Source organism: Cucurbita moschata, unplaced genomic scaffold (assembly GCF_002738365.1).
Source record: "Cucurbita moschata cultivar Rifu unplaced genomic scaffold, Cmos_1.0 Cmo_Scf00013, whole genome shotgun sequence".
Taxonomy (NCBI): Eukaryota; Viridiplantae; Streptophyta; class Magnoliopsida; order Cucurbitales; family Cucurbitaceae; genus Cucurbita; species Cucurbita moschata.
In genome coordinates, this window is record NW_019268529.1 from 3,818,333 (window position 1) to 3,843,084 (window position 24,752).

Consider the following 24,752-nt stretch of genomic DNA (forward strand, 5'->3'; position numbering starts at 1 on the left):
AAAAAAAAAAAAAAAAAAAAAAAAAAAAAAAAAAAAAAAAAAAAAAAAAGCCTAAGAAACTTGCTAGGCTGAAGGGAAAAAGAAAGTATTAGACGGTTCGCCAAGAGCTGAAATGTTACCGTAATCGTCCACTGGCCAGGCGAGCAAGGGCAGGCCATTTCTAATCTATCTTTACCGAAGAAAATAGGTAGTGAACAAAGTAGAAAGACGTCAGGAAGCCGATGGTGCCAGTTGATAACATAATTGCCGTTGCCATGATCAATGAATAACCAAGATAAAGAATAGCAGACACCGGGCCGCTCAAACTCTGCAGCTCAAAGACCAAGTAGTGGATGGAATATAGGAACACGTAAAGAGCAACTGAACCAGAAGCAAAGAACGCCTTCCACCACCATCGCCAATCCTCCACACAGAGATGCATGTAGGTAAGGACGACTGATACTTCAGCACACACAATAACCAGAAGAGATAAAACTATCAGTAGAAAACCGAAAACGTAATAGAACCTTCCAAGCCAGATGCTAGAAAGGATAAAGAAGAGTTCGATGAAAAGGGTTCCGAAGGGAAGGGTCCCAGCTCCAAGAATGAGAAGCCAAGATGGGTACTTCCGTGAAGGAATTTCCCTCGGAATCTGGTTGGTTCTCACGGGAAACTGAATTTCTGCAGCTCGTGTGGCAAAGAACCCTCCCAGCAGGGTCAGTGGCACAGATATGCAAAACCAGAGAGCTAGGAGTTCAAAATATAATGAGATGGGAATGGCACCACTACTCTTGCTGCTCCAAAGAATGAAGTTCAGTACCGTAAGAATGACGAAGACGATCCCAGGAAAGAAGCAAGCAACTGACCAGGAAACTGATCTCCACCCTTCTGACGTTCCCTTAATGGTTCTCCATGCGCGTACACCAACATAACCTGCAATAATTCCAAGGAAAAGGTAAAGAATAATCATCCCTGTCAGTAGCATTCCTCTAGAAGCTGGTGACATGAAGCCAAATGCTGTACAAACAACAGTGACAACTGCCATCCCCAAGATTTGAACCCCATCACCAACCATCACGCAGAGAAGCTTCGAACATTCAGGTTCTCTGAACACATCTCCAACTACAAGTTTCCATCCTGAGAGCTCTTCGTTCATTTGCGCTTGAGATTCTTTGTCCAATTCCTCATACCTTGTCAAGTCTCTTCTCACAGTCCTTAAGAATATAACGAAAACTATACCCGCTAAGAAGAAGATTACCATTAGTGAATTTAGAATTGAGAACCAGTGTACTTTGGAACCCTCCATCCTCAAATAAGCATCCCATCTTGATGGCCACCTTATATCACTTTTGACAAACTGCACCTCATAAGTGAATGACACTTCCTCTTTCTCCCTGATGATCTGGGACTTCTCAAGTTCTTTTGGACAGTCTACATGCGTGATATTCTGTAGCATATCATACTTTTTCATCGTTTCAGGATCATATTTAACACTACAAGGTGTAACCTGAAATCCAACAATTTCGTATCCAGAAGCCTTCTTCTGTTCAGCTTGTGAAATCACACCCATACCTTCTTCCCCAGTACCAATTATTTCCGCACCAGTCCCCTCGTACTCATGAACCAAGACGGTGAACTTTAGGTGGTTAATGATATAATCATCCTCACTGTTTGATGGCGTGTACCCAACTGGAAACCCAGTCCACTGGATTTTAATCCCATTTTGTTCGGTAAATCTCATGGCAGGTAAATTATCCAGTATCATGTTTACCTGATAGAGATCACGAGTTCTCTGTTTCAAAAGCTTCACTTGAACCTCACTCAAAGGCTCAGTGGTACAAAGGTAGACTGTTTCATTTACATTCATGCGAAAACGATATGGAGAGTTGTCGATCTGATCACCCATAAGCAACTCCCCAAGATTCTCTGCACTTTTCTTGACACCACCCGGTGGCTTGCAATAGGGAAGAGTATAATAGTTGAAAGGAAGCTCAGTTTCAATGGAAGTCAAGGAATTAACCTTAGCAAATATGGGATCCTCAGAGGAGTAAACATTCATGTAGCTGCCGGGGAGATAGAATGCATCGCAACGATAGGCAAGAACCAGAAACACAAGGAAAACCCGACAAATAGAGGGCTTCCTCGAACAGGAGGAGGCCATTGGAAACTGAAAGAAATGCGGCAATCTAATTACAAATCCAACCGGACTTAAAAGATCCATTCGCTAGCAAAAGTAACGACAATTCAAATCATAAAACAAAAACAAGACAGCGACAAGATCTACAAGAAAAAAAAAAGTTATCTTTATCTTTAACCACTAAACTGAAAATCTGCTAGATTAATTAGAGAACACATTAGATCCGAGTGATTAAACTGTTGCAGGGAAGAAACGAAATACATTCCAAGCAAATCATTCTCAAACAAAGAACGAAAACAATCTTAAGATCAAACTGGAAAAGGAGGAAATCCGACTCAAATCAATTTACACAAGCAACGATGAAATGGAAAATCAAATCAAACACAGAGAAACATATTCCTTAGTTCCATAACTCGAAATCATACACCAAGAAATGGAGGAAATCTTGAGATCTAGGTCAAGAGCTTACCACCGACACGGTGAGAGATACTCACGACGAGCAACGGACGATACAGAATGCGTATATTGTTGGGGGTTCTTGAAATTGCGTTGCGCTGGGAATTATATTCCTCTCTCAAAATCTTTTAAAAAAATAATAATAAATATATCTTGTTTAATTAAATAAAAATAATAATAAATACATATTGGTATAGGCGAATGCTCGAACCCATCACCTTCAAAATGAAGTCGTCTAGGTCTCAATGTCCCATTAATATTTTTTAGTATAAAGACAAAATAATTACGAACGTTATAAGATGAATTATTATTTATCAAAATTTCGATACCAAAAATTAATAATTTATAGCTGATTTTAATTAGGAATATGACGGTAAAATAAAAATATAATATATTAAATTATAGAGATGTCTATTTAACTTGTGAGATTGGAGATCGTGGAAATCTCTGCTTAAATGATGAATGAAAAGGAAGTGGAGAGAGATTCCTCCCTATTAGCTGAACGGGGTCGAGGATGGAAAGAGACAAAGCTAATCGGCGTCTTCACGGGAGATATTTGATCTAATTCGAACCTTTAACATTTTTATATTATTTCTTATTTTTAAAAAATTTAAAATTTTGTTCTCTCTTCTAGAAATATTCGAAAAATAAATAAATAAACAATGTTTTTAATTCAAATTCGTTTTTATTCCAAAGAAAAATTTTATAAGATTAAAAATAAAAAATAAATAGGAAACTAATGCAAAACTAACTATATTTTTTTTATTAAAAAAATTAAAAATTTTAAATATTAAACTTTCTGTGTACATCACTTTCATGTATACCAAACTCGAGTGTAGCATCACTTTCATGCTTCTAAGCCTCAATAGAAAATATGAGATCTCACAATTCACCTCTTTGGGAGCCAACGTTCCCGTGTCTGGCTTTGATATCATTTAAAACAGCTCAAGCCAATCGTAAGCAGATATTATCTTTTACACTTCCTCTCGGGATTTTATAAGAAATGATTCATTTTCATCTCCAACAAACGTGGGATCTCACAGTATCACCTTCATACACACCGACCCTATTATATCACATTCATGCACATAAAAGCTCCTACGCGTGCATCTCTATCATGGAGTCAAATCATTAAAAAAATTACGATTCATATTTCGTGATGTTTACGAGCACACAAATGGACGAGCTCTCACATATAAGAAAATATAAATTCGTTCCCAAGAAAAAGAATGCTACGTAATTACAACCACAAATTCTTGCCCCTAAAAGGAAAATAAAATAAAATAAAATAAAAAAGAATTTCCGTCGTCGAAAAATGGCCATTGGTTGGGAAGAGATTAGGATTGCGGTGGCCCACTGAAACTCTGGCAACGCCTTGCCTTGTTTGTCTGCTTGCGTGTAAATCCAATAAATTAATTAAATAAAAAATAAATAAATAATTGTGGCAAAATAAATTTTAAATAATTATGAAGAATTATGTTTTCTTTGAAAAAATAAATAAATAAATAAAAGAAATCAATTTTCCATTCTCTAGGATGAAAAATTAACTGCCCCGCTGCCTACCCTAGTTGGATCGTTATTAATATTTATTATTTACCCGAGCGAATGAAAAAAAGAAATAAATTGTAAAAAATAAAGTCTCGATTGCCTAACTTTATGATAATTAAGCCTACAATATTATTTTTATCGTGAATTTTCTTTATCATATTTAATTTAGAAAAAAAAACTTATTTATTTTTAAAATTAGTAAAAAAAACATAATTTTAAAAAATAAATATAAAATAGTTATTAAAATAGCCTCAAATTTAATTATAATGAAATTATAATTTTTTTTTTTAATTTATATCAATTTTATATAAAAAGAAAATTGGAAGATTTTGAGAATTTATTTAATTTTAAAAGCTAAACAAAGAAAAAAATATATTAATAAAGAATTTTTTTATATATATATAATTTTAATTTTTAATTTAAAATAATAATTAAAAAAAGAGAAAAAAAAGTGTTTGGAGAGATTGGGATGGGTGATATATAGAGTGAGAGTAATTTATTATCTGAACATCTACAAAGTTCTGACCGCGCTCTACTTTTCTTGGATTGAGTTACTCTGATCGGCGTCTGGTTGAGGTTCAATCTCGGAATCTCCATTGCAGGTTGTGTTCGAAGCTTAATCTAGAAAGGTTTTTGGATTGGGTTTGGAATAATCTTTTCTTTTTCGTTTTTGATTCTTTTCTTCTGCTCCATTTTTTGTATTCAATTCCGTCATCATAGTGTCCGGATTGTTCTTGTTTCACCGTTCTGATATTTTGTTCTTTCAATTAACCTCAGTTACTCTCATGGCTTCCAATTCGACGAAGGATGTTGCTGTTGGTAAGTTCCTTTACCGTAGATTGTTTTCGGTAATTTGTGGATCTTTTTTCCTCTTTTAAGATGGAACAGAGGGGTTTTTCTGTTTTAAGTTCCTGTTTAATTTTGGACTTTTTTTTATAAATGAGGACATTGGATGGTTTCTAGGAGTGTGTTTTCTGGTTAATTAGATTCTGATTTGGAAGATTTGACTGGAATTAGCGTGTGTTGGTTTAAGTTCTAATACTGCTTGCTCTATAGAGGTTATGGATCTTTCGATTGACACAATGCGATCTGGATTCAACTCCCTGTAGAACATCATCTCTTTTAGCGTGCAGAAAACAAAGACATTTGCTGATTTGTCCACCCTTTTTGACTCTAGAGAGGACTCTTGGCGGCAGAATATGGAGATAAGCCTAGAATCAAAAGAGCACAAGGGTGTTGATGAGTGGAAAGAGAGAATCAAATAAATCAGAGTGTAGGGGAGATTTTCAATTGTTGTAATCGAGTATACACTTCAATAAGTAGAAATTGGAATAAATTCATCTTCATAATATCAATAATCCCATTTCAAAAAAAAAAAATTTGTGGCCTGAGCTATGCAATTTTTAAGCTACTAGAATAGAATTGATGGAGCTCATCACAAGGGCAATATGCCTGGAAATTAAAGAAATAACGGATACAACATATCATAAATATAAGGATTTAAAACAATTTTATTTTTCATTTATTCTTCCTTTTAAATAATTATAATTTCTTCTGAACTTCTTTCCCTTTTAGTTTCTTTCTGTTAATGTGTTATCCATTTACAGATGAGAAGACAGCTTTGTCAGATAACAAAAGTGCCATAAGTGAAACCAAAAGTGAAACAACCAAAAGCAAAACATCCTCTGCAGAGCAGCAGCCAGATAAACCAAAGGCTCCCTCAGCCTCACTTCCTGAATTTCCTCCAAATCCTTTTGATTTCTCAGCAATGACTGGTTTGCTTAACGTAAGCCAACTTCTTTCATGTCTAAGATATATACAATTTCTGAATGACTACCATCTACTTAGTTTTCATTCATTAAAATTTTAAGTACTTTGGTCTACAGCTACTTTGTGACAATACATATGATCAATTAATTCGTTTATTTTGTTTTCTTTATCAAATGTGACTTAGAAATGACGTTTGAGGTGAGTAGGAAGCAGTCTTTAGAATTTATCCTGCATGCAAACCTGAATGTGGTGGACGCCTAAGAGATCCATGAGAGTTTATTTAGCACATAATTGAGCTGATAGGATATAATATTTTGGTAGATTGGATAAACTGTTTCATTTTAGTTTTTTCTGAGTTTTTGATGAGGAAACTAATCTTCTCCGGTTGTAACCATGAATGAGGTGGATGCCTAAGACATCTTAGAGAAATTTTAGTTTATAATCTAACTGACAGTATAAAATAATGATTGATTGGGTAAACTGTTCAGTTTTAGTTTTTTTTCGAATTTCTGTTAAGGAAACCATTGAAAGGCGCCCAGCTAGACCCTCAAGGAAAAATGACCACTAGTTGTTATAATTGTAGTTAAAAGATCAGATAAGATTATAAAGAAAATATTTACTAATTTTGCTATCTTGTATTTCATTGGTATAATGGTTGAATTTGATTGTCTTACACAAGTGTTAGTTTTGGGGATAACCAAATTGAAAAAGTTACCAAGTCTCTTAAGAACATTGCAAGCTGGCTACAGCTTTACATTAGACTATGTGAAGGTTAAAATATGGATTTAACCAATTGGTTGATTGATTGAAAGTTCTTGCTCTACTGATTTGTGTTAGGATATTATATGTGTCATGAGTTACCCTACTACCAAAATTTCTGAAATATGATAGTGGAAGTTGACATAGGATATTATATGTTGCATAGGAAAATTAGGAGGTCTTTAATATTGCAGAAAATTAAGCTTCATTGATATTGGATTGACTTCTCAGTGGGATGTGGAATCCAAGCTGCCAGAAAATACTTTTGGATTCTGATACTTCATTATGATTTCTATGACTGAAAACTTCTGAAATATGATAGTGGAAGTTGTTGACATCGAGGTCCTTTTGTTTCCTTGGGAAAAAGAAGATTAAACTCATACTGAATATTTTCTTTTCATGCTTACAATTGTAAAAACACGAGAACCTTTTCTTTTCCTTGCAGGATCCTAACATTCAAGAATTAGCTTCTCAAATAGCAAAAGATCCTGCATTTACTCAGATGGCGTCAGAACTTCAGAAGAATTTTCAAGGTGCTTCTGCTCAGCAGGGTATTCCGCAGTTTGATACGCAACAATACTATTCTACTATGCAGCAGGTCATGCAGAATCCTCAATTTATGACAATGGCTGAGCGCCTTGGCAATACATTAATGCAGGTTTTTGTTGTTGATTGAATTTAAATACTCTCCTGTTGTTGTTCTCCATTCCGTATTTTCAATAGCATGTCAATTGAATGATATGATTTGATCTTTACAATTTTCCAGGATCCATCCATGTCTAGCATGCTGGAAACTTTTGCAAATCCATCCAATAAAGAGCAGCTTGAGGAACGTATGACACAAATCAAGCAAGATCCAACTTTGAAGCCTATTTTAGATGAAATAGAGACTGGTGGTCCAGCTGCGATGATGAGGTTATGGTTTCTATAATCATTTATTTCCAATCCTGCATCAATTTTTGGGGGGAGAAAAAAAAGTCGACTAAGTTACAGACCATTTTGTTAAAGAGAGAAAGGTTGCTTTCTTAGGTACTGGAATGACAGAGATGTCCTGAAAAAGTTGGGCGAAGCAATGGGTTTTGCAATTAATGGAGAAGATGGAGCCAATGCTGAAAGTTCTGTTGCAGATGATTCAGAAGAAGTAGGAAATGATGACGAATCTATAGTTCATCAAACTGCTAGTGTTGGTGATGTCGAGGTACAACATGATGATTCATCACAATTTGTTTTTCCTCAAGGTCCTTTCATTATTGATATGAAAGAAATATTGCAATCCAACAATCAGATGCAAACTCATTTATGGAGGCATATCATACTTGAATTGGTCTTAATAAATTTTACATTACGTTGCATTTTTTCTACGCTGTTTTATTGTCATGTTCCTCTCTGCTGTCTTTATGTTGTTGAATCTTAATTAACTACTAAAATAACTTTTTACTTTGTATATAATTCAAATAATACAAATATCTTTAATTCTAATGGTAGTTTCATGCGAATAATTGAGTTGCATGGAAGCTAGCCGAACATCCACAGTGTGTGCATGTGTGTGGTGGGGAGTGGGTAGGTTCTTCTAAAAGGAATTTATTTTGTCAAATTGGTAGACTGCTTCTTTACATGTAGCTAGCTAGACCTCGGCATTGTTATTCTATCGAGATTAAAAGCAAATATAGGATGATATCTATAGGATGGCTCAATGCTGTTAAGAGATGTAATGTAGTAGGCCCGTGGAAAGCTATTTCTTCCTACCATAATTTGATGGAACCCATCATTGCTTTCAAATGGGCGAGAACGGGGTATCAGAAATAAGTTGTCTAATCCAGGTCTTCATTTTGTTTTTGTTTTAGGGCTTAAAAAATGCACTAGCAGCCGGTGAGAACAAGGATGAAGAAGATTCAGAGGGAAGGACCGCTTTGCATTTTGCATGTGGGTATGGTGAGGTACGATAGCTTCTTGTGGGAAATTTCTTCCCAAACCTTTCTGTTGTTTTCATTACGTTTCAAATACATTTGAGCATCCCTGTGGCTTCTTATTAGTGATAAATTGATAATGAGAATTACGAAATCTGTCTTCTTGGAAAATGCCACGATTTTGAGGATATTGTCTTCTCTTGGGCTTTCCCTTTCGGGCTTCCGCTCAAGGTTTTTAAAACGTGTATGCTAGGGAGAGGTTTTCACTCTTTTATAAAAAATGTTTTGTTCTCCTCCTCAACTAACGTGGGATCTCACAAGGGATGTTTGCTAATGCTTTTATTTATTTATTTTGTGCTTGATTTTAGCCCGATTCGACTTCTGGTATGGGTGAATTCTTAGTTACATGTGCTATCAATGAGTTTCCTATAGTGCAAGTTTTTCTTTTTGGCCATGAATTTGCCTTGTTTTTGTATTTGCAACAATCTGGAGATTTTGCCTTACATTTGAACTGAGACATGACCAATTTCCAACACTCCTCCCTTCCAAAACATAAATAAACAGGCGAAATGCGCTCAGATCCTTCTTGAAGCTGGAGTGAAGGTGGATGCACTGGATAAGAACAAGAACACTGCACTTCATTATGCAGCTGGTTATGGCAGGAAGGAGTGTGTTGCACTGTTACTCGAGAATGGCGCTGCAGTGTAAAAACAAACAGCCTTCACAATGACATCACTTAATGGCTCTTCTCCTTCAATATTTCACCATTTTCTCCTTTTTTTGCCTGCAGCACTCTCCAAAACTTGGATGGAAAGACCCCCATAGATGTTGCCAAGCTAAACAACCAACACGAGGTGCTCAAATTGCTCGAGAAGGACGTTTTCCTGTAACTTTTGAAGCCACAGGAAAGATTTTGTGCCATAATTCATGCATGCACGCCATGGGCACAGGCATTTCTATGATTCTAGCTTTATCTACTTTTGAAAACGCTACTGCTTACTTTAAGTGATGTGATTTTCATTAGAATGATATATATATATATAATCAGTGAGACTAAATCCGTTCTATTATTTGGTGTGCTGTGTGAACCTTTTGGGATTCTGTTCTGTCTTGCTATACTTGACCAAGAGTATCCATTGTTCTATTCTTTCTCCTGTTTTCATCTTCTCAACCAATTTCTTCTCTCTCTCTCTCTCTCTCTCTCTCTCTCCCTCCCTCCCCCTCTCTCTCTCTCATTCTCTCTCTCTCTCTCAATCTCTCCCTCTCTCTCTCTCAATTTCTTTCTCTCTCTCTCTCTCTCCATAACAGTGAAAGTTTTTACCTTTTTCTAAAGAGAAAAATGGGGTTCAAATGTAAGTCGATCAATACAAATACTTTTATTTTTGTTAGATCCATACGTAGTAAGGATCTAAAATATTAGTCAATTGCATGTCCTAAAAATTTAAGGTATAATATACATTAATAATAAATTAAATTATTTTAATAATTCGACTTAATAAAAATAAACTAATAACAATTAATTATGAGGGCATTTTTATGCAACACTGAAGAGAGTTATCTTCGATTTCTAAATATTTTTTCTATCATTTTAAACAAAATTTTCAAACAAACAAACAACTCTTAAATGCTTTTAAATTTGTAATGTCAAATTAGAAAGGCGACCGGCTTGATAATTTTGTGAGTATAAAAAATTTAGACAACCATATAAGTTCATACATTTTTATGTCTTAAACAAAATGGGATCTTAGAATACAACCAAAATTTTGATAAAGTCGAGAACCACATAAGTGTAAAGGTTGAAAGGCAGAACAGCTTGTTTCCTTCTACACTCCACCTTTAAAAAAGCTTTAATTATTTCTTGAAACTCGAAATCTTCCATGGGGATCGGTGGGATTGTTTAGTTGTAAACGTGCTGGTTGCCCCAAAAGGCAGCAAAACCCAACTGAAGAAGCCGAGGGGAGAGGCTTCCATTCAGAGTGGACTTTGCAGCAACAATTTTAGGGTCAAAAGGTTCAAACTTTGAGGATTTAAGAACATTGTAAGCTGACCCAGAAGAGTATTTAATGAAATTAAGTTCTCATTCTTCTACCATTCAATCCTCATTTGATCTAGATTTTGTGTTCACCAGCTGCAGTTTAATGAATTTGGGAGCAATATCTTTGAGCAAATGTTTTGATCTGGATTTGAAGAAGAAGAAGAAGAAGAAGATGCTGATGGAGGAGAGGAAGTCGTCCTCCGTATCAGATGTTGGAGCTTGGGGTATGAACATAATCAGCTCAGTGGGCATCATCATGGCCAACAAGCAGCTCATGTCCCAAACTGGCTTTGCCTTTTCCTTTGGTTTGTACCTCTCTTCTTCTATTCTAAGTTTCAAATTTCATTACCATAAGTCTTGCAAGCAATTGAGAGGGAGAGACCGAACATTGCGCTCGTTTGTTTTCTCGAGTTTCATCTTTTTTAAGAAAACATTTGAATTCTTAGCCAGCTACCGTTCGCCCTTCGCCCATTGACTGAATGAAGAGCCTTTAATCAAAGCTCTCGATAAATGATGAAGGACCAACATGAAAATGATAATCCCATTGAGGGTGTTCAAGAGAAAACATAAATGTGAGATCCCACGTAAGTTGGGGAGGAGAACGAAACATTTTTTATAAAAGTGTGGAAACCTCTCCTAGTAAATGAGTTTTAAAACCTCGAAGGAAAGCCCAAAGAGAATAATATCTGCTAGCAGTGGGCTTGGGTTGTTGCAAATAGCATCAGAGTCATGCACTTAGTGATATGCCAGCAAGGAGGCTGAGCCCCGAAGGAGGTGGACACAAGGTAATGTGCTAGCAAGGACGCTGGCCTCTAAAGGGGGTGGATTAGGGGAGTCCCACATCGATTGGAGAGAGAACGAGTGCCAGCAAAGACATTGAACCCCCAAGGAGGTGGATTAGGAGGGTCCCACATTGATTGGAGAGGGAACAAGTGCAAGCGAGGACGCTGGGCCTCGAAGGGGGTGGATTGTGAGATCCCATATCGGTTGGAGAGAAAAATGAAGCATTCCTTATAAAGGTGTGTAAACCTCAAAGAGAAGCTCAGAAGGAAAAACTCAGAAAGAACAATATCTACTGCTTGATTAGTGATCTTGGTCGCATTCTCAATATAGAAATGAAAGTCAATAAGTCTATTGGAATTGGCTCTGTATCGATGGAATCTCATCATCCTATTGATAAAGAAAGCTGCTGCTAATGAATTCACTCTTGAACTGTAAAGATTCTCGAACCTCCACGAAATCTCTATGCATGTGTTCTTTCTTTCCACATCATCTCTTTTGGCCGTTTTTCTTAGCGGTGAGTGGTATCTCCTTCATTTCACCAACTACTTGTTCTGATCCAAGGCTTTCCTTTTGTGTTTCAGCTACAACCTTAACTGGATTTCACTTTTCTGCAACTGCAATGGTTGGCTGGATTTCAAATGCTACTGGCTATTCTGAATCCAAATCTGTTCCCTTCTGGGAGCTTCTTTGGTTCTCGATTATCGCCAACACGTCGATAGCAGCCATGAACTTCAGCCTCATGTTAAACTCCGTTGGATTCTATCAGGTTCAATCTTCTCCCCCTTACCCTTATTTGTCATGTCACTCGTGATCGTCATCGACAATAACCGAACGTTGTCACTGCTCCATACGCTTGTAGATATCAAAGCTAAGCATGATACCAGTGGTTTGTGTAATGGAATGGATTCTTCATGGAAAACAATACTCAAGGGAAGTGAAGATGGCCGTCGCCGTGGTCGTTGTCGGTGTCGGGGTCTGTACAGTGACTGATGTGAAGGTTAATGCCAAAGGGTTCATTTGTGCCTTGGTAGCAGTCTTGTGCACATCACTGCAACAAATTGTAAGCACTTTCTTTTTGTGTGAATCCGACATTGGTTGAGGACACAGTCTCACGTTAGTTAGGGAGGAAAACAAAACACCCTTTACAAGGGTGTGGAAACCTTTCCCTACGCGTTTTAAAGCCTTGAGGGGAAGCCCGTAAGGAAAAGCCTAAAGAGGACAATATCTACTAGCGGTGGGCCTAGGCCGTTACAAATGGTATCAAAGCTAGACACCGGACTATGTGCCAGTGAGGAGCTCTTCCACGAAAGGGGTAGACATAGGACGGTATGCCAGTAAAGACGCTGGGGTGAATTTGGTGGGGTCCCACATCGATGAGGACAATATCTGCTAGCGGTGGGCTTGAGCCGTTACACTTTTCTTCCTGCTAAATCTGAAGCTCTAACGCTTTTGCATTGATTAACAGTCTATAGGTTCATTACAAAAGAAGTACTCAATAGGATCCTTTGAATTACTCAGCAAGACAGCTCCCATACAAGCACTTTCTCTTCTAACAGTTGGCCCATTCATTGACTACTGCCTCACAAGCAAATCTATACTGAATTACAGCTACACTTTCAACGCGTTTGTGAGTCGTTCTTCCGATCTCTCTTTCGAATCCCGTAAATGTTTCGCTTTTGCTTTTGAAGGTTCCAATCAATTTGAAACCTTAATGAATGTTGCAGAGTTTCATAGTACTGTCATGCTCCCTTGCTGTGTTCTGCAACATCAGTCAATATCTGTGCATCGGGCGCTTCTCAGCCGTGTCGTTCCAGGTGTTAGGCCATATGAAGACGGTATGCGTGTTGACATTGGGGTGGCTGCTCTTTGATTCAGAGATGACATTGAAGAACATATCAGGAATGGTTCTTGCTGTTGTTGGGATGGTGGTTTATAGCTGGGCAGTTGAGATTGAGAAGCAAGGCAATGCAATGGCTGTCCCTCAAACAAAGAGCCCACTTTCAGATGAGGAGTTGATGCTGTTGAAGGAGGGAATTGAGGAGAGTGGCTTGAGAGATGAAGAGCTTGGTCATGTTCAAAAATCATAAAATCTGTGTTTTTCTTCCTTTTTGCACACCAAATTTCTCCACCAATGTGGATTTTAAGTCCCCTAAGGTCGACTACTTATATATTCAAAGATTGTAACATTCGTATCCGAATAAAAGAAAGTATTTGAAATTGTTGTGGCAATCCACGAGGCTAAAGTGATAATATGATTAACGATATGATACTGTCTAATTTGGGTCTAGTCAAAGCTCCTTATCAGATTCGAAAACGAGGCTAAGTGGTCTACTGAAGCTGTGAGATGTAAAAATGCATAAATAGGGAAGCGTTCTGCCTTAGAGGAAAGCACCCGCCACCCGTTGTCGACCGTACTCGGCCCTTCCTCGAGTTGTTGTGTAACACTACTTGATTGAAATTCACCACTTTTGTTAAGTGGTCAACCCATAAAGTTGTGGTTTCAATGGAGAAGCATGATAGAGAGAGAGAGAGAGAGAGAGAGAAATGGAAGCAAATCAACGCCTCTTCAGAAGCCACGGAGTCGTTACTTAGTTGGGGTCAGGCGCTGCTTTGTCAAACTCATCCACTCAAATCTGTGTAGATAGAGCTATATTTCATCTTCATCATAACATATTCACACACACAGTTAGCAGGAGAAGAACTGTGTCTGTATACACAATGGGGGCTATCGATTCCATAGGCATAAGGCTCAACAACAATGCCCATCATTACCCTCTTTCTTCTTCAATTTCTGCCCCAAATGACTGTTGCAGCAGCTATGGCCGTTTCTTGGGTCTTCGTTTTTCTCTTCGCCCAAAACGAACTGGGTTTCGTTTTAGGTCATTTTGCGCTCTGCCCGGCAGCGGAGAATCTGAATCCCCTGTTCCTGGTAGCAGCGACGGTCGGTTTAGCAGAGGCGAAGGTTCGCCGTCGGCGACGGGTATAAAATGGAGCAAAGAAGAGGAGGAAGAAGAAGACAATACAGAAGAAGACGAAGAAGAAGAAGAAGAAGAAGAAGAAGAAGGTATCCCCTCTGGAATTGGGAGTTCAACAATAATCTCATCGTGTTTCGTTGGTGTTCTTACGGGCATCGGCGTCGTGCTCTTCAATAACGCAGTACTTCGTAGACTCCATTTTTCTTCACCTTCTTTGTTTCTTCTATGAACTTAGCACATATAATCAGTCAAGAACTTTGAAAATACTTCTCTGTTGATTCCTTGGTGTTCTTACTGTGATGTTTTGAATGATTGAAGGTGCATGAGCTACGTGATTTTTTCTGGGATGGAATTCCTAATAGAGGAGCTTCTTGGTTAAGAGAAATGCCTGTTGAAGAAACATGGAAACGAGTTATATTAGTTCCTGCTTGTGGGGGATTTCTTGTCAGCTTTCTAAATCTGCTTAGAGAGGCTACAGACAATGATCCTTCCACTAAACTTAGAGTTCCAGTTTCCATTTCTAATCAATTCAGGGCTGCACTGCAACCTTTCCTTAAGGCTGTAGCTGCTTCTGTAACACTTGGCACAGGTAACTCTTTGGGGCCGGAGGGTCCGAGTGTCGACATCGGTACTTCTGTTGGCAAGGGTGTTTCTACTGTGTTTGACAGGAACTCTAGAACTAAGCTTTCTCTGATAGCTGCAGGATCAGCTGCTGGCATCTCATCTGGTTGGTCGATATTAAAATGAGGCATTGGTTTCCTCATGTTCTTGAGTTGATCCTCCAACAGGGTCTCTTATGAATTCTCTTCTGTTTTGACAGGGTTTAATGCTGCAGTTGCTGGCTGTTTCTTTGCTGTTGAGTCAGTCCTGTGGCCATCTCCTGCAGATTCAACTTTTTCTCTCACAAACACTACTTCAATGGTTATCTTAAGTGCTGTAATAGCTTCTGCTGTTTCACAAGTTGGTCTTGGGGTCGAACCAGCATTCAAGGTTCCCGAGTACGATTTTCGCTCGCCGAGTGGTAAACTAATAGTCTAAGTTTGAAATCAATGCTAACACACAAGATAATTGATCCATCTTTTTGTCTTAGGGTTTATATTTGGCAAGCAAGTAGTCTATAAGAGCCTATTTAACTCGTTTCAGAGCTTCCACTGTATCTGTTGTTGGGTGCACTCTGTGGCTTGGTTTCATTGAGCTTTTCTAAATGCACATCTTATATGCTTGCAACCGTCGACAAAGTTCATAAGGACTTCGGTGTGTCGAGGGCTTTGTTTCCTATTCTAGGTGGCTTCTCTACTGGACTGATAGCCTTGGCATACCCTGAAATTCTGTACTGGGGGTTTGAGAATGTTGATCTTTTGTTGGAATCTCGGCCATTTGTGAAACCCCTCTCAGCTGAATTGTTGGCCCAGCTTGTTGTTGTCAAGATTTTGGCGACCTCTTTGTGTAGAGCATCTGGACTAGTAGGAGGGTACTATGCGCCATCTCTGTTTATTGGCGCTGCAACTGGAATGGCATATGGGAAATTCATTGGCATTGCACTTTCTGAGCCCAACACAGCGATCGACTTCTCCATTTTCGAAGTGGCGTCCCCTCAAGCTTATGGATTGGTACTGTTCTACGTCGTTGTATTCCTTGAATCTCATCGTTTTACTGCCATTTTTGTGGAAGAACACGAACACAACTTGCATTGGCTTGGTTTTGCAGGTTGGAATGGCTGCTACTCTTGCTGGGGTTTGTCAGGTGCCTCTTACTGCTGTTTTGTTGCTTTTTGAGCTGACACAGGACTACCGAATTGTTCTTCCTTTACTCGGAGCTGTCGGGGTGTCGTCGTGGTTAACATCCGGTCAGAAAAGGAAAAGGAGTTCCCAGAAGACAAAGAAACTCCCTCTAGGGAAAATTCTTAGTACTCAACAAACTACAACATATGACAGTAATGCAAATGACCAATCTTCCAATTATGCAGATGATGGACAGGAAACTTACCCAAATGATCTCTGTGAAATTGAAAGCTCACTTTGTGCATATGATTCTGATAGCGAAATTGTAGAGTTAGAAAGGAAGATATGTGTGTCTGAAGCCATGACAACAAGATACGTTACTGTCTTCATGGACACTTTCCTTAAAGAAGCGGTAGATCTCATGCTTGCAGAGAAGCAGTCCTGTGCATTGATTGTGGATGAAGAGAACACTTTGATTGGCATATTAGCCCTTGAAGACATTCAAAAGTTAAGCAAAAATGTAATATCAAGAACTGAGAAACTAAAGGTGAGCTTCTACTATACTATGGTTAGTCGTTCTGTTCTCCAGGCTAATTCAAAGGGGTAAATCTAGTCCAAAGCTGTCGAAATGAATTGCTCGTCCCAATTTCGAACCTCACAGTATAGCGGAGAGATATTTTTACTTCTATGACTCGTCAATTCTGTAAATATCCGAACTGAACCACTTATTATGTTGGACAGGGGCTAGTAGTTTCTGAGGTTTTCTCACTGGATGGCGAGATATGTCGAGTACCATGGACAGCAACTCCGAGTATGGACATTCTTACAGCTAAAACGGTTATGAAGAATCTCGGTGTGAGCCAAGTTCCAGTGGTGAAAGATCAGATGGGTTACCTTGTGGGTGTTCTAGACTTGGAGTGTATTGATCTCACTTGCAGGTACGTTTAAAACTATAAGAGTGGAAGTTCATCTATACTTGGAGTTTCTTACTTATGATATTCCACCATTTCCTTTGTTGGTTGATGCAGAATTCTTGCAACAAGAGAATCCCTCAGCTGATGATAGCTAAGACAAAGTGGAGCATGAAAGCTTAGGCACACAGAGTATAAATCACAGCACAACACAATGCAACTACTGAGGCTGCTATTCAGTGCAGCAGAAATAAGCACCAGCAGGGCAAAATCCTTCATTCTTTGTGCAGTAACTTCATTGTTTACTTTGGAAGACAAGCTACAGTACACACACATGGCATTAACCTTTTCAGATAAGCTTGAAAATCCTCACTACCACAGCTCACACATCATTGCGTTGTGGTTTTGATTAATATCCTATTCTCAAACAAACCCTTTCTCCTCTTTGTAACCTCATGAACACATATACAAGAGTGAAGGTAGAGTTGGATTGTAGATACCTCTAGTTTCTTTATGGTTTTTTTTTTTCATAATAAAATTTTGTTTTCAACTCGTTGTTTATTTAGCACGAGAATTTGAACATTTGATCTTAAAAGGAAGGAATGTAGAGCCATGCTCATGTTAGGCATGGGGATATGGGAATTTTTTTTTTAACTCATTATTGTTCAATATAATTATATCTTGATCTCATGTAATATAATTTTGTTCTTTGGACTATATATATACATATGTGTCACCAACTTTAGTATTATATGAATTAAAAACACATCAATCAGGGAGGTAAAAAATTAATTAGCTCAAGTCACATGAAAACCTCTATTCTGATTCATGGTGATTCATAAGGAAACCTCAATACACATAACATGTCAAGATTTGCCAATGCTACCATGACATTTAGCAAATTATCCATACCTGGTCTAAATAGTAAGATTATCCATCTTAACTCAGTTTTATACACGAATACTCGAGCCACGACACGATTTTTACGACTATACCAAGAGTACAAGTCTACATAAATCTATGCAACAAAGAAGGTCAAAAGTCACCTCTATTTGCTTGGAGTAAGTCGTTCAATGATTCCCTCCCTTTTCTCCACCCCTTTTCAAAGATTAGGGTAACATTTGGTCATTCTGCTTGCTGGTTTCTTCAAGCTTTACGCCTGGCTCTTCGATTTTGAGAGAACCTATGTCTAAAGCCTGCAAGTGCAGTGTAAACATATAAACAAATGAGTACTCAAAACGTTCTAGACAAATCATTTTAATTTGAAAAGCCCCCTTGAGAGTAATTTTTCCAATTCCAAACATTATAGACAAATCATTTTAATGGAAAGTGATAGCCTCCTATTTCAAAACTTGAAAAAGAGAATATTTCATTGCTTCCACTTTCCAGAGATTTTTCACCTTTGCGCTTGTAGCCTCGGCTGCTGCAGCTTTTTCTAAACCTCTAGTACTATCGACATTAACTTCCTAAAAAATTTTAGACAACCCATAAAAGAATCAAAAAGCATGCAGGAAAAATATGTCATCAATGATAGCTTGAATCATGAAATGTAACAAGGCATGGACATGAATAAAAATAGGACATTATATTCAATTAGAGCATACCGGATCTTTGATTTCAGACTCAACCGTTTCTCTTTTAACTCTGCTTGGGATGGGTTTTCTGTTCAAACAGCAAGTGAAAAAAAGCAGCCGAAGTTAAGATACTAAGGATTGAAAAAATAAAATAAAACAGAAATCAAGTACAAAACGAAATACCTCTCATCATCAACTTCCATATCTGAATCTGGATCCCGTCTCTCATCCTTGTCCTCCCGGTCTTCATCCACCTGAAGATTATATTTAACAGCCAGTAATCAGGCGACAATTACCAATGACATTATTGGTCAAGGAGGTAGATTCCAATTTGATTCCAATTTCCTAATTACAACAAATAGAATGGGGAAAAAGGAATGGATTGTGTATCTCAAGTATAAAGTTTTCTCACACTAAACCTGGATTACCATTTTATATCTTTCAACAAATTATTGTCATCGTGCCGAAGACAAGCAACACAACACAGAGACATTGAATCTATTTGCATATGGATCAAAAAATCATGGCGTTAATGCATGCAGGTTGAAAACTAATAAAACAAATTATATTATATTAACCTACCTCTGGGAGTTCGGTATCAGGAGGTCTTTCTTGAAACTGAACACTGGGTGCATGCTGAAGCCTTGAGAGGTAATCAAGCAGCTTCCCCTGTATTTCTTCCAACATTTGGTGTGTATTTTTGTTCTCCATATTACTGGGAGCAACATGCAGAGTGTAATCAGGACCGAAATACTCGTAATATTCATGTTGTGGCATTTTGTCATCAACCTCCATCCCAAGTGCAACTCCTGTCTGTTTTACATGTGACAGTTTATTGCCAAACAGAGTAAAAAAAAATGATACAGATATGAGAAAGAACTTTAGAGCAACAATCTAGCATCAAGGACAACATGACTTCGTACAAAATCTTAACACCCCATGATGAAAAGAGTAAAACGTACTATTGTTATGAAGTCACAAAGTTTATCAACTCTCTCCACATGAACTTTTGTACTAATTTGGAACACACAGACATGTTAAAACATAAAATAAATGGTACGGATCGAAAGGAATGTCTGATGTCTCCTCTGGTCAGAAACTTCAGTATATGAGCTCCCGAAAGAAGTCAACCATAATCTTTATTATTGTTTTTTTTTAGAAGAGAATTTCATTGATTTTGAAATTTACAAAAGGAATGTGTCATCCATGATGCTTACCATCTTTGCAGAATATAGATTTTCTTGGGATCATATTATTAAAGAGAACCTTTAAACTATAAAAACTTGAGACACATTAGTCATTAGTTGAGTTGTTATGAACATGTAATATGCTTCTATTCCACTGCCCTTCCTATTTTAAAATGACACAAGCACAATCTTAAATGCAATTGATCAAGTTATATCATTCACCTCACTCATTATGAGCTAATAAGATCAAGTGCTGCACTTTCCAAAACATCATAATACGATACACAAGAAGGAATCAACACTTATACAATAAATCATTCTTCGAAAGCAATACTTGTACCTCATAGCACCAGCAGCGAGCAACATTACGGATGGTGTAGCCACCCCCACCAAGTAACAATAGAGGCACATTGAATGATCTCATATATCTAACACACTCTGCATGACCTTTTATTGACAAGTTAAAGCATCCAAGCCTATCTCCAGAAAGAGAGTCAGCCCCACATTGGAGAACAACAGCTCCAGGTTTAAAAACTTCCATAACTTTTCCCATTATAGGTTTGAACAAGAAATGATAGCTCTCGTCATCAATTCCATCATCCAAAGGAACATTAAGGGAGTAGTACTTTCCTTTTCCATAACCAACGTCTCGTATATCACCTGTACCAGGAAAATAATCTCCAAATTTGTGGAATGATACAGTCATGACCCTGTCGGTTGTGTAAAAAGCCTCCTCCACACCATCTCCATGGTGGATATCGATGTCAACATATAAAACACGCTGCACAAAAAGAAGTTTCAGAATTACAAGATCAACATGCAGAGAATCATAACATCACAAATTGTCAAGATCACATCCCAGTATGGTTTATTAAAACCCAAACCATACTACATGAAGTGATGCTGGTTAAAGATTACAAAAACAGCAAGTTGTATATCTTGAGTCTTTCCCGCTAATCAGTGGTGCACTAAGTTAAGATGACACGATATCACAGGACATGCTTCCAACAAGAAATTTACGTTACTAGAAATCAAGATTTAACGATAGTGAATAGTTAAGCAGGCTTCAGGATCGAATATAAAGAATTATCTAACAAGCATCGATAGTTAATGGTTGATACTTCTGTGACTACACGAACCTCATAATGTTTAAGGAGCTCCAGTATCGCCAAAACAATATCATTGACATAACAAAATCCAGAAGCTTCGCACTTCTTCGCATGGTGTAGCCCACCAGACCAATTGACAGCAATATCACAAACCTTATGGTTTAACTTAACAGCACCACCAACAGATCCACCAGCATAAGTTTGACAAAAAGAGTAGAGGCCATCAAAGACCGGACAGTCCTCACCGACATTGAAGCGCTTAAGCTGTCTCAGCTGATCTTGCTGCGTTTCAGGGGTAATGCTTTTAAGAAACGCCACATAATCATCAGCATGAAATCTGCAAAGGACTTTGTCCCTAGCAGGAACAGGCTTGAAAACCTGCATATGCTGTAGTAAGCCATAATGAGCGAGAAGGGCATGCGTCATTCGGATGCGATGCGGCTTCATTGGGTGACCTTGCCCATAATAGTAATTCCCAACCTCAGGGTCGTAGAAATAGCTGACTTTCCTCTTCACGCCATCAGGCCCAGATGGTAATGAATTGCCTCCAGTCTCCATATCCCCCACGAGGTACAAAAATTCTAGGGCAAAAACAACCAAGACATAACCTAACTTGAGTTCCGTCACCAAAATACTCGCTAAAAATCGTCAGAAATCACTGAAATCAATCAGATTCTACACCAAAACTGAATTCTGAGAATGAAAATCAAAAGGGAAACAACGAACAAGTCCGAATAAAGCAAATCATAGTCTCTAACTTCACGTCGACATCCCGATTCAGGCAAAAACAATGGTTATTGAAACTACTATCCTGTAATCAAAGTGAACGAACTAAAACTTCGCTGATAGCGAGTAATGCAACACAGTAAAGAAAGCTTAGACAAATTGACATCGTCGCCGAAGAACAAGTAAACAAACAAAAACAAAGACAGGAAACCTTAAACTGGAGAGAAAACGCACCTCGATAATGGCTACAGAAGCGGCCCGAATACCTTCTTCCTCACCGTGATCAACAACGAGAAGATTCAACTAAACTTCTTCGACCGACTGAAAATCTAAATCCTTTCCTATTATTAACTGTTTAATAAATTTTGTCTTCAATATATTTTTTAATTTTTTAATTTTTTAATTTTATCCACTTATTCAACACTTTTCTAAATTAATGCTCAAATAAATACAAAATAAAGTTAAAGCATCCTTTAATTATTATTATTATTTTTTAATATATATATATAGATATAAATAGACACACATATATACAAACCTATATAATATATTATTTATTTAATAATATATTATATACAAAATTAAAAGTTTATTAATTAAAATTTTATTTATGTTTTAAATTTTATCATAAAATTTAATTTTATGAAAAATTAATTTTGTTGTTTCTTATTTTTTTTTAAACAATTTTTTTTTTTCATTTACAAAATATAACTTGTAATTCTAAAATTAAATTCATTTACAAAATATAACTTGTAATTCTAAAATTAAAATCAAATATTAATATAAGATCATATTAATAGAAATATATGTAGTTATTTCATAACAAATTAATATTAATTTACCCAATATTGTAACAGGAACTACGTCGTTTAAATATTAAATTTATGAAATATTGATTTAATTTATATCCCAACTGATTTTATTTAAAGGAAAGACGAGACACAATTATTTTAAAAATTAGGTAATCTCAAACTAAGACAAAGTTTTAGTTTAATCAATTTTTATGGTTTTTTTATTATTACTATTATTATATTTCTCCTAAACTCACCTATTAATTGTAGAAAGTAAATATATTTAAAAATTCACTAATTTTAAATAAATTAAGGCTTATCTCAAAAAAATACGTTTAATTATTACGTCTCGGGATGGTCGGGGTTGTTTAAAAAATCTCGATCAATCCAACGAATACTGCTTTGATTAGGTTATTAGCTTATTTGAATTTGTTAAGAATGAGAAATAGAATTGGGATCAAGAGTGCAACAAACATAAGCGACATCATTTTCATTAATATTCGCAATGAATATAAGACAAGCTACCATCTAATACTTAAAAATAAATAAAGAAAATATAAACTAACTAAATATTGAAAATAAAATAAAATAACTATCAATCAAATAAAAAATATTAATAGATTATGAATATCTAAGATATATTTCATAATTAATTATTATAATATATTTTAAATAGAATATAAAATTTATGAATTGAATTAGTTCCCGTGAACTTGAAAAAATATATTTTCTTTGTCATATATATTAATTTTAAGTTTATTTAATTTTTAAATTATTTATTTGATTATGCCCTCATTCTTGAAAGTTGATTTATTTATTTATTTATTATTTAAATCTAAATAAATAAATATTTTAAGTACGTTTTAATTTTAGATTGGATTATCATTTAAATTTTATAACTCAATCCAATCCAACTAATCATATCTTTTTAAATCGAATCACCGTAAATTATTATGAATTTGATCTATAATTTGATCTATATGATCTTAAAACTATATATATAAACTATGTATCCCCTATTTATTATTATTATTTTTTTGACAAAATTATGAATCTTTTTCATGTAAAATGAGTAATTTAATTTGATTGATAGAATATTTCACACATGATTGATTAGAAGGTATTTTCGTCATCGAGTTTATAATTTAATTTTTAATAGGAGAGTAATTCAAACCTATAATTTTTTTAGTCGAAAATGTACGCTTTTACCTACTACTTTGAGATATCCATCTATTATCAATAATTAAAAAAATTATTAAGGAAACTCTAAATGATATGGTTTCAGACCGAGCATAGAAGAGGCTAGAGTCGAGCCCATGAAACTAGCCCCCCCTCACTTGGTTATGCTCGTTGATTTGATTTCACGATAGTTCAACTGAAAACTCAAAAGTTCATAGACCCATGATAGACACTAAAATCAACAAAAAATATTATTTATTTATACAAAATTCTCATATTTTTATTTTTATTTTTTAAATTTGTTTTTCTGAAAAATAAAATAAAATCTAATGCATAATTTCCATTTTAAAATAATTTTTTTTATTAAAAATATATATATAAAAAATTAATATAATATTCTACCAATCAAATTTTAATATTACAACATACTATTTATTTAAAAAAAATTAAATATTAAAATTATAGTCAGAAAATTTTAGATATTGTAACATCATAATTGAAATTATAAGTATAAGGTGATGAAATTGTAATGGAAAGACAAATAAAATATAAAAATTAATTTATTATAATTTGTAATATAAATATATATATAAGTGCGGACGACAATACAATTCCTTCCCTGACCCATATGCGCTTAGGGGAAGGATACACACGCCTTTAGTGTAGCACATGATACCCTTTGATTCACGCATTCAATTCTCAAGTATTGTGTTCAGTCCTTCATGTGCGTAAAATTCTATCGAATAGTCTCACAACGACATGATGCACCCAGACGAGACGTGGGTCACAGGTTAGATCAGACGGATGGATCAAGTCATGGGTACTAAAACTGGGTCATATGCAGGTCAACGAATCGAGTAAAACAGGTCAAACTCCAAAATGTACCTCTCGGCAGAATGGTTGATGTGAGACCTCTCTCTCCTCGTGACACGTGTTCGCTCGGAAGAAATCTCTCACCACTCTCGATACAAAACTAACCACCCTAACCGTCCAAGTAAACTCGAACGTATTAAAACTAGGAGCGAAAAAAAAGCAAAAAGATAAAGATAGTGGGGTAGAAAGGTTCAACATCTAGGTAGTTAGGGTTGGCATTGTCATGGGGGCAATTTAAGAGACAGAAATAAGAACATGAAAGCCCATTGTCACACCCACCATAAAAAAAAATCACAAAATACGTGGAGGCTTTGCCACCGTAATCCCGCCAT

General features: G+C 36.4%; 5 protein-coding genes across 10 annotated transcripts in view; 3 read left to right on the plus strand and 2 right to left on the minus strand.

The window, feature by feature from the left end:
* The window catches only part of LOC111451412 (transmembrane 9 superfamily member 12-like), a 3,205-nt gene extending 519 nt beyond the window's left edge, over positions 1-2,686 (minus strand). The window contains exons 1-2 of one of the 2 annotated variants that reach the window (XR_002711984.1): positions 2,586-2,686; positions 50-2,146 (exon numbers count right to left, since the gene is read on the minus strand). Coding sequence is in view for 1 of the 2 variants with exons in the window: in XM_023091823.1 (XP_022947591.1) it covers positions 161-2,140 (1,980 nt within the window). In the remaining variant the exon portion in view is untranslated. Of the gene's footprint in view, positions 1-6; positions 2,147-2,585 lie in introns of those variants that run through there. The other variant, XM_023091823.1, reaches the window with a different exon arrangement.
* Positions 2,687-4,571: 1,885 nt separating this feature from the next.
* LOC111451011 (ankyrin repeat domain-containing protein 2B-like) lies at positions 4,572-9,662 on the plus strand. 2 transcript variants are annotated; one of them, XM_023091237.1, is made up of 9 exons: positions 4,572-4,722; positions 4,898-4,939; positions 5,728-5,906; positions 7,095-7,307; positions 7,416-7,564; positions 7,679-7,847; positions 8,494-8,586; positions 9,121-9,260; positions 9,347-9,662. In XM_023091237.1, the coding sequence occupies exons 2-9, from the start codon at positions 4,906-4,908 to the stop codon at positions 9,444-9,446; spliced, it is 1,077 nt and encodes a 358-aa protein (XP_022947005.1). In that variant the 5' UTR covers positions 4,572-4,722; positions 4,898-4,905; the 3' UTR covers positions 9,447-9,662. The 2 variants fall into 2 exon arrangements, with proteins under 2 accessions (XP_022947005.1, XP_022947006.1); XM_023091238.1 differs by having other exon boundaries at positions 4,625-4,749.
* A 565-nt stretch (positions 9,663-10,227) lies between these two features.
* Positions 10,228-13,603, plus strand: LOC111451010 (UDP-rhamnose/UDP-galactose transporter 2-like). 2 transcript variants are annotated; one of them, XM_023091235.1, is made up of 6 exons: positions 10,228-10,594; positions 10,682-10,896; positions 11,956-12,140; positions 12,234-12,434; positions 12,840-13,001; positions 13,099-13,603. In XM_023091235.1, the coding sequence occupies exons 2-6, from the start codon at positions 10,695-10,697 to the stop codon at positions 13,459-13,461; spliced, it is 1,113 nt and encodes a 370-aa protein (XP_022947003.1). In that variant the 5' UTR covers positions 10,228-10,594; positions 10,682-10,694; the 3' UTR covers positions 13,462-13,603. The 2 variants fall into 2 exon arrangements, with proteins under 2 accessions (XP_022947003.1, XP_022947004.1); XM_023091236.1 differs by having other exon boundaries at positions 10,685-10,896.
* Positions 13,604-13,696: 93 nt separating this feature from the next.
* LOC111451008 (chloride channel protein CLC-e) lies at positions 13,697-17,537 on the plus strand. Its single transcript, XM_023091231.1, has 7 exons — positions 13,697-14,530; positions 14,668-15,076; positions 15,170-15,370; positions 15,493-15,959; positions 16,057-16,617; positions 16,812-17,008; positions 17,099-17,537. The coding sequence occupies exons 1-7, from the start codon at positions 14,093-14,095 to the stop codon at positions 17,127-17,129; spliced, it is 2,304 nt and encodes a 767-aa protein (XP_022946999.1). The 5' UTR covers positions 13,697-14,092; the 3' UTR covers positions 17,130-17,537.
* Positions 17,538-17,758: 221 nt separating this feature from the next.
* On the minus strand, positions 17,759-21,928 carry LOC111451009 (histone deacetylase 19-like). Of its 3 annotated transcripts, none has more exons than XM_023091232.1 (8): positions 21,812-21,928; positions 20,882-21,432; positions 20,083-20,523; positions 19,138-19,368; positions 18,739-18,809; positions 18,586-18,643; positions 18,382-18,447; positions 17,759-18,177 (listed from the first exon to the last, which is right to left on the minus strand). In XM_023091232.1, exons 2-8 carry the CDS (start codon positions 21,407-21,409, stop codon positions 18,091-18,093), a joined length of 1,482 nt encoding a protein of 493 aa, XP_022947000.1. In that variant the 5' UTR covers positions 21,410-21,432; positions 21,812-21,928; the 3' UTR covers positions 17,759-18,090. The 3 variants fall into 3 exon arrangements, with proteins under 3 accessions (XP_022947000.1, XP_022947001.1, XP_022947002.1); XM_023091233.1 differs by having other exon boundaries at positions 21,789-21,922; XM_023091234.1 differs by lacking the exon at positions 18,382-18,447.
* Between the last annotated feature and the right edge of the window lie 2,824 nt (positions 21,929-24,752).